At 39.6% G+C, this 16,302-nt stretch overlaps 1 protein-coding gene across 1 annotated transcript in view; it reads left to right on the top strand.

The window, feature by feature from the left end:
* Positions 1 to 16,302, top strand: part of tenm1 (teneurin transmembrane protein 1) — a 148,058-nt gene that overhangs the window by 89,443 nt on the left and 42,313 nt on the right. The window contains exons 13-19 of the mRNA XM_053323537.1: positions 661 to 895; positions 2,145 to 2,264; positions 2,356 to 2,617; positions 4,632 to 4,917; positions 11,133 to 11,276; positions 12,301 to 12,553; positions 13,333 to 13,353. Of these exons, the coding sequence (XP_053179512.1) occupies positions 661 to 895; positions 2,145 to 2,264; positions 2,356 to 2,617; positions 4,632 to 4,917; positions 11,133 to 11,276; positions 12,301 to 12,553; positions 13,333 to 13,353 (1,321 nt within the window). The remainder of the gene's footprint in view (positions 1 to 660; positions 896 to 2,144; positions 2,265 to 2,355; positions 2,618 to 4,631; positions 4,918 to 11,132; positions 11,277 to 12,300; positions 12,554 to 13,332; positions 13,354 to 16,302) is intronic.

Genomic DNA, 16,302 nt, shown 5'->3' with positions numbered 1-16,302 from the left:
TAGCTCTCTGCTCTGTGGTCAGATGCATTTAAATGTCAGCACTGTTTCCTGGCTTTTCAGAAACAGGCTTGAAATAGGGAACACAAATGCCAGCCTGGCTCCTATTTACTGTCGCCTCGGTTTGTATCCGCAGCTCAGTTGTTTACACTGGAATTTTACAGATCACATTCAAATAATGCTGGCAATTGAGGTCTAATTTATAGCAATAGATTGCAAAATCATGCACTGATAGCCCCTAATGAATCTGATTTGATTGATACTTGTGATAATGATGATGCATGTACAGTTCATTGTTGCAGATTAGATCACTCTTGTAGAGTTTCTCAGTGGCCAGCAGTGCAAAAAATGATTTATTGGCATCTCTGAGGTTTTATGGTATCTTCTTACTGTCTTTTTGCTGCAGATATATACAGCACCTTGGCCTTTAGAATAGAAATGTCTTCTCAGCACCTTAGTCACTTAAATCTATTAAAGCCTTTATTAACTATGCATAATAAAGATGTTAATGTCTCGCCTAAAGTAACTGTGTAAATTCAAGCACCCTCTAAACAACCAACTCCTCACATAAAACTTTATATGTATGTGTGTGTATATTTTTTGAAGAGTTAATTTAATTTAAAGTAACAATTTGTAATCTTTTTTTTTCCCGGTCCATCTCAGATGGCCTGATGGACTGTGTGGACCCAGACTGCTGCGAGCAGCTGAGCTGTGGCTCTGACCCGCTGTGTCACGGCTCGGCCGACCCCTTGGCCCTGTTACAGCAGAGCCCAATGCCCCCCACTGCACCCCCCTCACCAGCCAGCACACACACTCACAGCTTCTACCGCCGCATACGCTTCCTCCTTGGCAAGGCAGCCACACACACTCTCCCCGGAGACGTGCCCTTTGATACCAGGTATGTGCTTGTTTACTCTTTGTGTGTCTAGGTCTGCGTGTGCATGCAAAGTCCTGCATGTATTTGTTTTGTGTGTCTTTGTCCTTGAGTTGCCCTGTGTTGAAAGACACGAGTAGTGGATAATGAATTAAATACATGTGTAAAAATACAATAAAATTGTCCATTGCTCCTCAATGAGTGTGTATGTGTGTGTCCGCATATGAATGAGGCTTTTCATGTGTTCACATGCCTGTGCACACATCTGAGTGATCTGTGTTACCCTGGAGATTAGCAGTCACCAAGCAGAACACTGTCCTCCGGTATCAACTACAGAGTATTTGTTTGTTACATATCAATGCATAATATGTCGTTCGGTTGCACCAGTCATAAAGGTGTCAACATAAATTTTTCAGTGGCCTCTCACTGCCATCTAAGAGAAGAAATATGTCTTACCCGCGTTATGATGACCTAGAAAGTTCGGTTTGGAAAACAAGAAGTGATGCCTCAGAATAATGGCAAAGTGCATTTTTCCCTCATGGTTCACTTGTAGAATAAACAAATAAATTAATTATGTTGCAGTTTTTTCAGAGGGGAAATCGATGGCGGCTTTCAGGACAGGAGTAACAAACAGGGCAATGCAGCCACCCGGAGAAACCTCACCATCCTTCATTTATCCCTCTTCTGGTGTAACAGATAGGCTCCATCAGTGAATCTGTGTGTGTGTGTCTGTGTGTGTCTGTGTGTGTAGGGGAGTGGGGGGGGGGGGGGTGCAACACGTGTGCTTGCCTTCCTACATCTGTCTCCATTTGACCAGCTTAGCAATTATTCCAGATTTAAGCAGCGTATTTCATACTTTACCTGCAAAATCAAGATGGATATGTCTTAATAGCAGTGATGTGTGCTAGTTTAAAGAACAACATTTGCTGAAAGTGCCACTTTTACTGTAATATAAACACAATGCAGAAGGTTTTGGTTGTGTGTTTAATATATGACAGGGTGTTGAAAGGTTTTACTTTGTGTCAAGCTATATTTATGATCCTTGTATCCTGGCAATCTCTGCGCTGAAGAAGTGAATTGTACTGAGGAGAATACATGCAGTTGCTTTTTCTTCATGCGCAAGGTCGTCGGGCTAGCTCTTCATAATATGCCTCTCTCTTCAAACAATGATTATGTTCTCCATCATTGTAAAACTATCATCTCTCCCTCTCTTTGTGTCTCTGTGTCTTTTTCTTTTTTTCCTTTTTTGTTTGCTTCTCCTTTATTTTGCCAGTCGGGTAGCAGTGATTCGAGGTAGCGTTGTGCTGCAGGATGGCTCTCCTCTGGTCGGCGTCAACATCACCTTCCCGCAACATCCCGAGTATGGTTACACTATCAGCAGGCAGGATGGAAGGTACAGAAACACTTGCACAAAACACACAATTGCATATCTTTTCTCCACTCTTTCTTCAGTTTCATTCTCTTTTACTTCCTTTTAACTCTAGTTTTGATCTGGTGACATTGGGTGCGATGTCTATGACCCTGATGTTCCAGCGTCCACCCTTCCTACCACAAACACGCACCATCTGGACGCCTAACAACAACTTCCTGGTTCTGGATCAGGTGACCATGTCGAGGGAGGAAGGGCAGCCTCCTAAATGTGACATCAGGAGTGTTTTGAGTCCTTACCCACTAGTCCTGCCCTACCCGCTTCCCAGATTCATGGGAGCGTGTGCAGAGAAGGGTCCAGCTGTACCTGAGCTACAGGTACAAAACCACTGAAAAAGCCTGCATGAAATGTAACAATAGACCGCTCAGTGGAAGAGTGAAGCAATTTGTCACAGCTCAGCAACAAACTAGTTTGGTTAGTCACAATCTGGTCGCAGGATCTTGCAAATTTAGCTCATTCCGTATTTGCATCATGCTAAAAAAGAAATGAGCAAAATGCAAATCGATGCTCCGTCCATATACTTCCCCTCCACAAAAACAAATTAGGTGGCTGAAAGTCAGACGTGGAGGTCAGGCTGGTTATTACATATTTACCCTCCAGTGTCACTGCAGTGATTTTTTTTTTTTTTTGACAGTGACCAAAACCTCACCCTGACCTTACTTCGGTTTCAACTAAACTTCTTGGCGCAAACAACCAAAAGTTATTTTCTTGTTACCCAGACACATGATAGACTGAAGGAAATGTCATATCTAATATTTGCTGCGGTCACATGATGTTTTGTAGTATATTTATATCCACAACACATCATCTACACTTCAAAGCTCAAGCTCATTTAAAAAAAAATCTAATGTGTTTGGGAGGAACAGATCTTTAAAAATGATGTAACAGTTTATCCTCATGACAAATAACACATCAGGACAAACAGGCCACAAGCAAAAAAAAAAATAGAAAGAACAATTCACAGTGTTCACTGTGAGCTTAGAGAGACCTACTATGTTCATCTTTGTTAATAAATAGAATCAAAGCCTTTGGACTTTTAATGAAAATTTCTCTGCAGGCGTCTTAGAGATCATTTGATTTCAGGTAATCACTGACTAACATGGCATCTAAGTATAGCAACAAGAAATATTAGATTTGATAAAGACATTTGCCACAGCAGCTGGTTAAATAGATAAATGATAGATAGATGCCTTTTTTTATCTAGCTACAGAGTACTGTCCTCTACATTTTTAATATACCACACGATGGCACAGATATCAGTACAGACTTCATATCATTCATTAAATGATAAATGTAATGAATGTAAAAAATTTATTCTTTTCCTTGTTCTTGATGATTATTGTAAGATGGCTAATTCATCTTATCATGTGGGCAGCGGTGGCTTGACAAAAACCATACTCAAGAAAACCTATATTTACTTTACAATATTATTGTATTACGTAGAAATAAAAGTAAGAAGTAAGAATAGAAATTACTCAAATAGGGAGTAATGCAATATATTATATAATTTTTACTCTTTTTCACATCTTTTAGAATACTGTAGATCTCTATTGTCATTCTACATTGTACAATGACATTTTGAAACCAATAACAATATTACATGAATGTATTACAACATGTCCTCAACGGGTAATAACAAATATGAAGTGCACATATATTGTTGGGATAGTTTGAATTTTTTGAAGTGGGGTTGTAAGAGGCACTTATCCATAGTCAGTGTATTAGCTGCAGTAGATTGGGGTCAGCACGCCCCCAGTGTGGAGAAGCAGGCATGAGTAGACTACCAGCATGGAAGCTAAGCACTGTACTGCTGTCCTTCAGTCAGCCCTTTCCTTTTCCATATTACAGTACATTTATTCATCCGTAGAACTTCTGTTTTCCTACAGCTGCACATTCTGATTAGCTGTTTGGGTCAGAAAATGCAATGTCAAGATCAGACAGCTAGTCTGCGGCGTAATAAAGTGCAATACAATCTAATTATTGATACAATTACTGTCATGTGCGTGGGTTCAGCTGAATGTAAAAATTAGTTATTGCTAAATAAATCAGTGAAAGTAGGGAGAAGTGTAGCTGTATGTGATGGAGTAGAATTACATATATTTTAATGCAAATGTACATTCAAATAAAATTCTATATACAGTACATATAGTCAAGCACATTTAAGGTGTGAGCAATTTCCTCCTGTGCCTGCCAATAGCAATTATTACACTAGTCCATTATACTTATACCACAAAATGATAAAACACCTTTCTATATTTCTGTCTCATTTCTCATTTATCCTCTTTCCATCACCTGTAATTCTCACTCTGCTCTCCATCTTGTTCTCCTTAGGCGGTGCAGGAAGAGGTTTCAATCCCAGGAGCCTTTGTGAAGCTGAACTACCTGAGCACCCGTGCGGCAGGCTACCTCTCCCTGCTGCGAATCCTCCTCACGCCTCCCTCCCCATCCTCTCCCGTCTCCCCCTTAGGCGGTCTGTCCAAGGTTCATGTCCGCGCATCGGTCCAGGGAAGGTTGTACCAGCGCTGGTATCCTGCTGGACCTGGTCTGGTGCACAGGCTGGTATGGAACAAGACTGATGTTTATGGCCAGGAGGTCTGGGGTCTCACTCATGCAACTGGTAGGTAGAAAATGAAATGCAGTTGGGCTCAGTCATAAATGTTTTCTTATACAGAATATGTCTGAAATTAGGAATCATGATGAATCGGAAATGACGAATAAAGGCACTCAGTTGTTGGCACCAATAATCTTATACAGTACAGGCTATCAGTGTCTTGTTCAAATTATCTTCAAGTGGAAATCAAGATCAAGATCAAATATAACGATGATAATAATATTAATTATAGCCCTCTAATTGTGAGTTTAATGATGCAGTCATTTTATTGTAATGTTTTCATTTAGCAGTTATAATAATCATTTCCTCTAGAAGCAGACTGTGTATTTTTCTACACCTGAATATGTGAAAATGTGAACCAGTGACTTAAATAATAGCTTGACATTTAAAAAAATGTACATATTCACTTTCTTGCCAAAAGTAATCTCCATACCACTGTCATGTTTGTGTGTTCAGTGAGGAGCCTGAGTCTGGAGGTTATTACCTTAACTTAGCATAAACACTGGAAACACTGGGGAGAACAGCTAGCCTAGCTCTTTATAGCTACATAATATAGCTACTCTAAAACACTGCTATGGCTCACTAATTAACATGTTGTATCTACTTTGTGTAATCCAGAACACAAACTTAAATGTTGAAGTTTTATGGGAAGTTATGTATGTGCTGTAACACTGCAAGGTTACCAAGCAACTAGCTTAGACTACAAGAACACACAGTGCCAGAGCGCTTGCGTACGGATGAAACAAATGTGATTTAACATGTTAATAAATTAGCTTTAGAGGTGATCATAGGCAAATTCGGGGGATTTGGGCAGAACCAGGTCCAATTTAAAATCAAACTAATCTCTTCCTGGCTGTGTGGTACATCTTCTAATATAATTCCCTGCAAGAAAATGTAGAAGTGTACTTCTCAAAATATCTAACAGCTCCTTTAAACAGGACTCATGTTTCCAGTGGACATTGATATATACAGCTTAATATCATTAGCATAGCATTTCCTGAGAGATACAGCAAAATGTATTTCCTTCAGGCAGGATACAAACTAACTCAAACAGGGCTACCCACCTCTTAAGCTTTTTAAATTATGTTTTCATCAACTTCATGAAATGTTGTGCTCAAACCGACAATAAATCACCGCTATTTGAGTACTGTGATTTGCACAACAGCCTGATTAGAAGACATCTTGTAACTGATTGACCATTATGAAGGTAATCTACCAATGGACAGGCTCCTGCTGACAGTTGGAGGATTGCCTGATAATTAATGATTATAGAGGCATCCAGGTTTAGTTTCTTTGATAATTGTTTCACAGCTACAGCTTTGCCAAACTGGAAGTAAGTGGCCATTACTGCTGAAATGTAATTTGCCAGTAAATTAACAATGTAAAAAGAATAAAGAAAGAAATGTAGCAGGAAGTGGATCAAGCAAACAGGTGAACAACGAACACTTTAAACTCTCCAAGACCTTCAGTACTGCTAGTCAAGAGGTTGGCAAGACCAGAGGTGCTTTTTGAGAAAGAGGAGTGGAAAGATGTGAAGCTGTACAAATATACTGTAGAGTAACTGCCAGTAAAAATATCATCTGCAGTGGCATAGAGGAAACACTTCTAGACAGTTTTGACAGCGCTGTCTCCATGTAGAAAATGTGTGCGTACACCCGACTCTAAATACACCTACTGTTATGCTGCGTTTAAGGGCAATATTATATGTCATTGTATGTCACTTGTGGTTCATTAGGGGGGGAAAAAACGGTAATTTGAAAGATGCCACCGAGGCGCAAACCTCCGAACTTACTGTTAGTGTTTTGTGAGATAATTTTTCCACTATCTGCTTTCTTTGTGGAAGGTTACAAGACAAACTGTGGAGTTGCCAGAAAGAGGCTTAGGTCTTTCCATAAGCACTGAGATATCACAGCCATACCAGAAGCTTTGTCCACTCGAGTGTACGGTCTTGTACAAAGATTGCATCTTCCCATCCCGAGGCCTCCTCCTCCTCTCTTCTCCTGATCCATCCCCTCCACTCCTTATCTGTTAGGGCTGCATTTCATCTGTTCCAGCTCTCTTCTGATCTTTCACATTTTTTCAACTCAAATGATCCCCTTTTTTTTTTTATTTACCCTGCTTTGCTAAAACCACCTCCTGCCCTTCTTACCCCCCATCCCTTGCCTCCTATCTTCCTCTACCCTCACAGTGTTTCCTGTGTTCCTGTCCTCTCTTGAACTCCCTTTCCTTCTCTTCTTCTTTCCTTCTGCTTGTTATTTCCTCCATTCTCTCTGATCTCCCCTGTTACCTCTCTCCTGTTTTCCTATGCCCTCCCTTGTTCTCTTTTCTCTACCCATGTTTCCCCCTGATCCCTCCCTCTCTCTCTACAGTTCCTGGCGCTTTTGTTGGCGCAACGACACGACGCGCGCACACACACAGACACACATACGCTAACACGTGTATGTGTACACACACGCTCCACGTGCTCGAACATAGCCAGAGAGGTTGAGAGAAAGGCAGATCATGCTCTGTTTGCTGGTGTGAACACATTGCCTCAGGCTTCCGCAGAGGGGAATGAAAGCTTTCACCTGTGAGATATTGAGTGTGCATTCATGGAGTCTAGTGTGCATGGGTATTGTTTGTGAGAGTGTGTACAACGTGTGCTGTTGTGTGTGTGTCATTGCTTGTAATATAGCTACAGTAATATTCGGTTGTGAAGCAGTTCTCGAAACACTGACACTTTCCCTTTGAGATTGCTTTGTCCGTTTTGACCTGGAAAAGCCTTGTACTTCAAAATGAAGTCAGTTTTATTGTAGAGGTTTTTTTAAAATGGGGCAATGTCCTTATTGACGACGGTGTATTTATGGCACCTTTTGATGCATTTCATAAGCATGAATTAGTTTCCAGGTCATGAAACAAGTTCTTCAAGGGTGGTGCAATGTGACTTGAAGGGTCAGAAATTACATTAAAACAGTTTAATATATATTTATTTTAGAATAGTGATTTTTTTTTTCTATGCTCTCTCTAGCAAAGCATTACTTCTGTATAAATTTAGACAGAACGCCTCTTTCTGTTTCTGCCCTTCAAAAACACACGATCACAAGCCTATCAGAGCTTAAGACACCCAAAATTGAAACAAATGAACCCTTTAAATGAACTTCAGAGATAGTCCTTGTACTAAGAACTTTTGTGCAACATTATAAGCTTTCTTTTTCTCTTTCAGAATCCCCAGTGTCCCAAATTACCCATTATCTTCCCTCTCCAATCACTTTATTGATTGTACTCATTGAGTTGGAGATTTAAAAGTACACTCTAAAGGATTTTTCTAAAAAAAAAAAAAAAGACATATAGACTCAACAAAACAATAACACATTTCATATAGTAAAAATAATCATCACTTGTAACCCATGAGACATCCGTAGTGGTGCATTTATGTTATATTATATATATTTTTTATAGCTGAGGCGATCACAGCATGCAGTTGTGAGGTTGGGACTTGTAGCATAGCTGTCTCTTTCTCTCCTCTGCTCTGCTCTCTGTCTTTGTGTCATTAAAGAGCTGCAGGCCTGTGTGTCTGCTTGACCGAGGGTGGGGCTGAGATACACACACACACACACACACACACACACACACACACACACACACACACACACACACACATACATACAGAGCAGAGAAGCCACATACAGACGGACAGAATGACACTCTGCATTCACACAATATCCGACAAAGCAGCACCTTTCTGCAGGGTTGTGTGGAGGTGTGGGCATGTTTATCTGTGCTTTAGAACGTCACCACCGTGAAACAATCAGAAAATAACGTTTTATTTATCTGAGTTACGGCTTTATTATCTCCAGCGCTGCTCACTGTCTTTCTCCACTCTTTAGCTTGCTTGAACACTGTCGCTCTTTCTCTCTTTGCCCTTTGCCCTTTGTGTGTGTGTGTGTGTGTGTGTGTGTGTGTGTGTGTGTGTGTGTGTGTGTGTGTGTCACCAAGCCGCGGAGGAGGGGCCAATTTTGAAAGCTGTCTTTACAAACACCAACCATCCAATTTTGCGTAGCGTTGCTGTTGGGCACAAATCTTGTATGTCCAAAACTGTTACTTTTCAGGAAATGAAAAAAAATCCAGTGGATCCAATGGAGTAAAGAGGTTTAGTCACAAGCTGCTTTTAATACTTTTTTAAGTGTTTGTAAAACCCACAGACAGAGGCAAAGGGTGACTAATAGCATTGATTTATAAAGAATTTTTTTACTGGCTTCTGCCTGACAGCAATAACAGTATACCTTAAACTTGATCCTATGTGTCCGCTCAGACATTCTCTCTATGTTAAAGGGGGATATATTAAGTTTAAATATAATGTGAATGCCCCTACTTAGATATTCCACTACCTCTATTGCTCTTTATGCTGACTTTGCTCTGCAGCTCCCTTTGAGTACCCATCATTTCACAGTTGTGTTGGTTTACAATGAAGCAAGTTAGAGAGATCAGTGCCAATGGTGATTGACAGCGACAGCTTCTCCTCCACCACATTTATGTCAAACGAGTCAAGCTGTCTTTACTGTACACAGTATATCATTATCTTCATTTAAGCAATATTATATCATTAAAATGTGACAGTAGTCATCTCCTGCTGATTTAATTATATGATATCATGTTTTTTTCTTTTTCTTCATACTTTTAACATAAACATGAGAGATATTTTGGTTACCCAAAGGAAGAATGTAATTACATTTTACATTAACTGAAGAGTTTAAGTCAAATGTGTTTAAATGAATGTTTTGAATGTGTCATGTGTGTCAATGTGAATCAGCCACTTACTGTACAGTAAAACTAAAATCTAAATCTGTTCATATGATATGAAGTGATCCGTAAAGCAATGCTGTACCAATCAATTTAGCTCATTTCCAGGAAAGGTTCTGATAAATAAACAGATAAACTGAAAGCGTGCGCTACTAACACACCAAATGCAGACACAAAGTTAGTGACTTGCTGGTGAACACTGTGGAGGTAAAGGGTCAGATCTGCAGTTAAACTATCATAGCTAAACGTCAGTGAAAATGGGGCTTCAATTTACCACTTAAAACTGAGTGCTAGTGTTGCTCTGTGTATGTCGGATGTGTAAAAAGGCAAGCTAGCATGCTAGCATGTCTGTTACATCAACTTTGACAAAAAAGCAGCAATTTCACAGTGAAAATTAAAACAAATATATAAAAGATACTAGACTTGTAAAACTAATGCGTTCATTTTTTATACAAAGTGAAAGTACAAAAGTATTATCTGCAAAAAATAAAACATTAACACTAAAACTTACTCATAAGTACTAGTACTATAATTTCACAGAATGGCTCACCACTGAGTTATGCATTACTTTATACTGTGTTATTGGATTATTATATGAGCATTGTAGTTTTGTGGCTGGATGAGGTAGAACTCATTTTAACTACTCATGCTACCAGTATAAGGTTAATATATTATGTGTTATCTGTAGTGCTGCATCGTAGATTACAATATCTTACAAACTAATCATTCTTTTAAGCATAAAATCTTTAAATTACCAGTAGCTTCCAGTTCAATTTGGTACAAGGATATAGAAATATCAAATTTAAACACTCAAGTATCTCAAAACTATACTTTATTGCAGTACTGAGGTAGGAAATTTCTTTCCAACTCTCAAAATAGGATGCAGGCATTTCTTTCCATGTATGTTTGTATGCTTGTGTGTGTGTCAGTCGGCCCAAGAGCTCCTACGGCTTTGTGACCTGCTGCCTTTAAACATATTCCAAGTCTGACATGGTGAATTGCTGTCGGAACATATTTAATCCTGCCAAGCCAAAACATAGCTGTTGATAGCTGTTAGTTGTAGTGGAAAGCTTCACAGCGTATCATTACAACTAAGAGGCCAAGCAGCTAATTCTAGGGCTCCTCCATGAAGACGGGCACCTCCTGATTACGCCTCCACTTCTTACTGATCTCTCTCAAACACATACACTGATGAGGTCTCACTACAAGCCTTTCATCTGTCCCACCACTCGATACAATATAGTTTCAAGAGCGATGGAGGAAATGTGTGTGTGCGTGCTTGTGCGTAAAGCCTTTCAGTCAAGTTCTGCACAAATGTCTACACACACAATTATTTCGCCACAGTGTTAGACACAGCAGGTCTGCCACACATGCTGTAGTTATTGCTGTGCTTAAGATGAAACCCTCATATGTGTGTACTGTATGTGTTTTGCTTGTTTCAGTGTCAGTTGGCTACGAGTACGAGTCGTGTCCTGGTGTCATTCAGTGGGAGAGGAGGACTGCTCTGATGCAAGGTTTTGAACTAGTGCCCTCAAACTTGGGCGGTTGGTCTCTTGACAAACACCATGCCCTCAATATCCGCAGCGGTGAGTACAAACACAATAGTTCATTTATTAAAGTCCCATACACACAAGCACACCTATGTATTTTCAGCAGTTTTTGGGTTTTTTTGTGTCACATGTAGGCCAGCTGCTGCACTTTTCACCTCTTTCAAATGAAAAACTTGAATTAAATAGAGCTGAAATGGGCCATGTTCTTCAAATATGATTAATTGCGCTATGAATGCAGCTTGGGGATTGATTTGTTAATCCTGGATAAAGTTATCTTGAATAACAGTGCACTCTTCTTTTTGAATTAAAAGCAACATGACTAGAGAGTTGAAACCATGATCGGCATCTCATATGACTGGCTGAGTTTCAATATGTGTGACAACAAATTATGTATTTAACATTTATTTCTTTTCACATCATGCTCCGATGTTTCCTGTCACTCTTTCACTGTAATATATACCGTATAATTAGAGATTATGAGTGAATGAATTTAGACTGTGAGTGATACGATTAAGCAGATTTAATTACATGGCCAAATTATTGAGAAGAGTAGCTAGACAATTTTATTTAGATAATTTAACTTCTAAACATTCATATTCAAATTCCATTGATTATTTGTGTGTAGACTACCTATGATGCTAGTTAATACACATCACTTTTAAAATGACAAATGCTTCATATCAGTGCTTGTGGTTCCATCAGCCTTTTAACACTGAGAAAGTTTTAATTGAGTCTGTGTTTTTATCTTGTACGGTTGTTCCCTATTTTATTTAGTTTTACATTTTATAATATAGAGCAGCAGATCCTTATGCATTCTCAATCATCTACATGTTCTTTTATGATTTTATATGAGAACATGTAGACGATTGAGAATAAGGAAAATAATCATTTGTAATGAACCAGTAAACTATGAGTAAGCCTGTACATTTTTGGGCTTAAGGACTTGTTCAGACAACTGAATCTTTGTTTGCTGACATTTTGCTTCCTGTCCTATCACACAGAGAGAAATGAGGCTTTGAAAGCTCCATCATTAAACCCGTGTGCATTCGTCTGTCCCTAGGAATCCTTCACAAGGGAAATGGGGAAAACGTCTTCCTCTCCCAGCAGCCGCCTGTTATCACCACTGTAATGGGCAATGGTTTTTACCGTAGCGTCCCCTGTGGTCCAAGCTGCAGTGGTGCGGCCAGGGACATGATGCTGTTTGCCCCTGTGGCACTAGCCAGCGGCCCTGATGGCTCTCTCTATGTCGGGGACTTCAACTTCATCCGCAGGGTCCATGCTGATGGATACACCAGAACAATACTGGAACTCAAGTGAGTGTCATGGTCTAGTCGGTACTGCACTGTAAGCATGTGATAACAGCAGTCTCATCTCGGTAGGGATCTCCCACAGTAGCGAGCATTGGGATTTTGAGCATTGGATTGACTTGAGCACAATTAGAATAAAATTAGGTCGGCTGATATGAGTTAGTATGGCATTAGCTCTGGTTGGCATCTGCGGTTGTGATCTGTTTGATCTCAACAGAATACATTCTGAAGTTTGTGTTCATGCAAAAGCAGAGTGTGTGAGGTTTAGACATCACAGACTCTAATCTACCTCTTTAGGATAAGAGAGAAGCTGAAAGTCTTGGCTGTGAAACAGATTTTTTTTTTTCTGTGGATTATGACGAAGATATCTCCTACTGCGCTGCAGGCACTACATTCTCTATTTCTGTATTTTCTCAAGTATAGAATCTCAATGGGATTGCATAGTCATTTGTCCTGTAAAGTGGTCCCCTTATGTAACTTTACTCTCTCATTCTCTATTATTATTGTATCTTTGACTAATATTACTGGTTCAGACGGAGGTTTCATAGTGTCTGTATTTGATACTTCCTTGTCCTCTGGGAGGAAATGCCAAAAAGCTTCCTGTTTAGGTTAATATTTAATGTGAAACAATACAGTCGTCTAAATCAACCCTAATCTCACTTATTAGGAGAAAATTGACTCATTGTAGCCTATGAAATTCTGAGTGACTCTCGTTAGCATCATGAATGATTCTTTTTACCTTCTCTTTTCTCCTTTTTAAATGCTCCTTTATGGCTTATTATCAGGAACCGAGACACCAGACACAGGTGAGAACTGGTGATTAACACCTCCTTTATATACCTGCACAACACACACACATACACACAAAAAACATTTGTCAAGAGAAAAGACAAGACTTAATGCCAAATGCCTCACTGCATTTTATGTTGGTTTGTTTGCTGCAAATTGCATTGACCTCCCCTCCTCCCTCCCTCCCTCACTCACTCACACACAAACACAGACACAGACACACACACACACACACACACACACACACACACACACACCACACACCACACACACGATCTGCATATACTCAGTGTGCAGTCTGATCTATGAAATCCTCATTTAAATTTCACCAGGTGATATTAAATTTGTAAATGGGAACTTAGTCAAAATGTCAAGGATTTCATGTTTTAGAGGATTACTGGAAGTCTGTTTGGAGGATGTGACGGTTCTCTCACTTCCTGAGCTGGACTAAAAGCCCGGGGCCTAGTGTGACCTCGACATCGTCCCTGGCCCTGAGCCTTGATGGTGGTGTGAGCTCCATACACCATGTTCAACAGAAGATTAGACAGATGTTATAGGGTTTGTGTGTGTGTGTGTGTGTGTGTGTGTGTGTGAATGCCTGTGTGCACCACTATCGGGGGTTATATCAAGCCGATTGTGTGTGTGTGGGTGTGTGTGTGTGTGTGTGCTTGTGGGTGTTTGTGAGAGAGGCAGAGCAGGTTTATCCGATTTGAAAAGAGAAAGGATTTTTCAAGATGTCATATCTCTAGCATGCCAGAGTTTGAAACCATGCAAAAAGGATAACCTGGCTGGGTGTTTATGGTTGTACTGTATGGGTGGGTGTGTACATACTGTACAGTATGTCTACAACTGTGTAAATGTAAATGTACATAATCCGTGTTACATTTCTATTATGTAACCTAAACCAGTGATTCCCAACCAGCGGTACTTGTACCCTAGGGGGTACTTCTGCAGTTGCCAGGGGATATGTGGAATGATTGTGGAGTAGCTTGAATAAAGAGATCAAATAGAGAGTGGTTTGCATCCACATCTATATACATCTATACAACACCTGAGCACCACGTGTTGCCACTAAGGGTGCTTCCAACTGGAAACAGCTTTGCTTAACATAATGAATAAACAGCCTAGATAGTTAGCTAAGACAAATGGTCCAATATTTAATATAGATAGCTAATATTTATGAAAAAAAACCTGTTGAAACAGATATCTAAAAGTACTGTATACATAGTTGAAATTGATAGCTTAAAATGGATACAGTTGACTCAAACGGATAAATGGTTGAAATAGCTAATGGTTGAAATGTTCAGCTTCCAACACTCCAATTTAAACACTCTGACTTAAACACTGATATTTAAATTGGATAAAAATATGTTCTATCATCCATTATTATCATATCCAGTTTTATATGAATTAGTTAAATAATATCCAGTTTAAATGAACTCAGTTGGAACATGATGGGTGGTGTGGATGAAGGGGTTCGTGAGTTAATATGACAGGGCTGTGGGCGTACGTCAGATAGAAAAAAAAGTTGGCCTAAGCCTATGAACTGGTTTCTTCTGGAGGCACTTTAGATACCCTTTCCTCACCCTAGAGGTTTCTCCTTCAGTTCCTGTTTCCTCTTTTCTCTCCAGAGCAGCTTTTTACTGTTAGCAGCATGTTAGTGTTTCTCTTTTATTCTATACTATTGTTCTTTCAAGTCTAATACATTAATTATTTATCCATATTCAGCTTTCAAAGCTTTTCGCTCCACATTCTTCCCAGCAAAGTGCCTATCAGCCAACAGGGCTTCAAAACAAGGTGCTCTCTGAGGGGAGACAATATGGAATGTACTCACCGTAAAAAAACATTGTCTATTCTTTGCCTTCAAGATTTTCTGAGAGGAATAAAGCAAATAGGGGAGGAAGTCCTCTACAATATTATCTGAGAGCACAGGCGGTCGATTCAAAGAGACAGTCAGGAATGGCTAGATCACTCTATCAACTCTGATCACTGTTTTGTTATTACATGTGGAGGGAAAAGGGAGGATTGGGTGGGATTGTTTGTGCTGTGGTTGTTATTGTTGTTCGGTTCCCTTCAGCTGGATAGATGCATTCAGAGCTTTGAGCATCTAATTGAGAAAAAGACAGGTGAAGTGATTTGTAACCATGCAATGCTTGTGGTGGCTTCAAGAGGCCCAACAAAATATGATATGCTGCAAGGAGCAGTGGCACACTTTGAAACTCTGTGAATAACTCTCTTAGGATCAAGTTTAAATTATGGATGTGCAGTTCACTGCAGAGCTCTGTAAACAGTTATGCACTTAATGGACTAGATGACTGACAGCACCCTTGCCTATGTTGCAATGTTTTTTTTCTGGGTTGGGAGAAGGTTCAGGCTAATATCAGAAGGAAGTTTTCTCTTTGTAGAGTTAGGGGTATGTGGAGGCAGAATAGCCTCACAGTGCACAACATCTGTCCAAAGCAACCTGGAAAATATAGGAAGCTATTTGTAAACCAGGAGAATGTGTCAAGCAACAAAAAAAAAAAAAAATCTGTTTTTAAGTCTGTAAGAAGTGCAAATGTACTCTAATTCAGAAAGAATGTGCAAAAGCATGACATTAGAAATGTATATTTTTTTGACATTTTAATTTCCTTTGCAAGACATTTTTCACAGAATAGCGATGTTTTAGAAAAAAAAAAAAGAAGAAAGAAGCACTCTCACAGGGTGTCTCTGAGTTTAATTGGCAGGAAGCCTTTGACCAAACCCAGCTGACATTGGATTTCACGCTACAAAATAATTGCTTGGATCTCGCTTAGTCACAATGTTCAAAGTGCAAATTTTAAATTCCTCTCTCCTTTTGTGATCACACTGTTCAAGTCTCAATAATACAACACAATAACCTGAAAATATCAAAGATTTTCTGTAATTAATGAACTGTAGATTTTATGTAAAGAAGCACGTCAAGGCTTCTCTGCACAGCTGCTTGT

The sequence above is a fragment of the Scomber japonicus genome, chromosome 8 (genome assembly GCF_027409825.1).
Source record: "Scomber japonicus isolate fScoJap1 chromosome 8, fScoJap1.pri, whole genome shotgun sequence".
Lineage (NCBI taxonomy): Eukaryota > Metazoa > Chordata > Actinopteri > Scombriformes > Scombridae > Scomber > Scomber japonicus.
The sequence above is the reverse complement of the archived record's forward strand: the minus strand, read 5'-3'. Positions and strand labels throughout refer to the sequence as shown.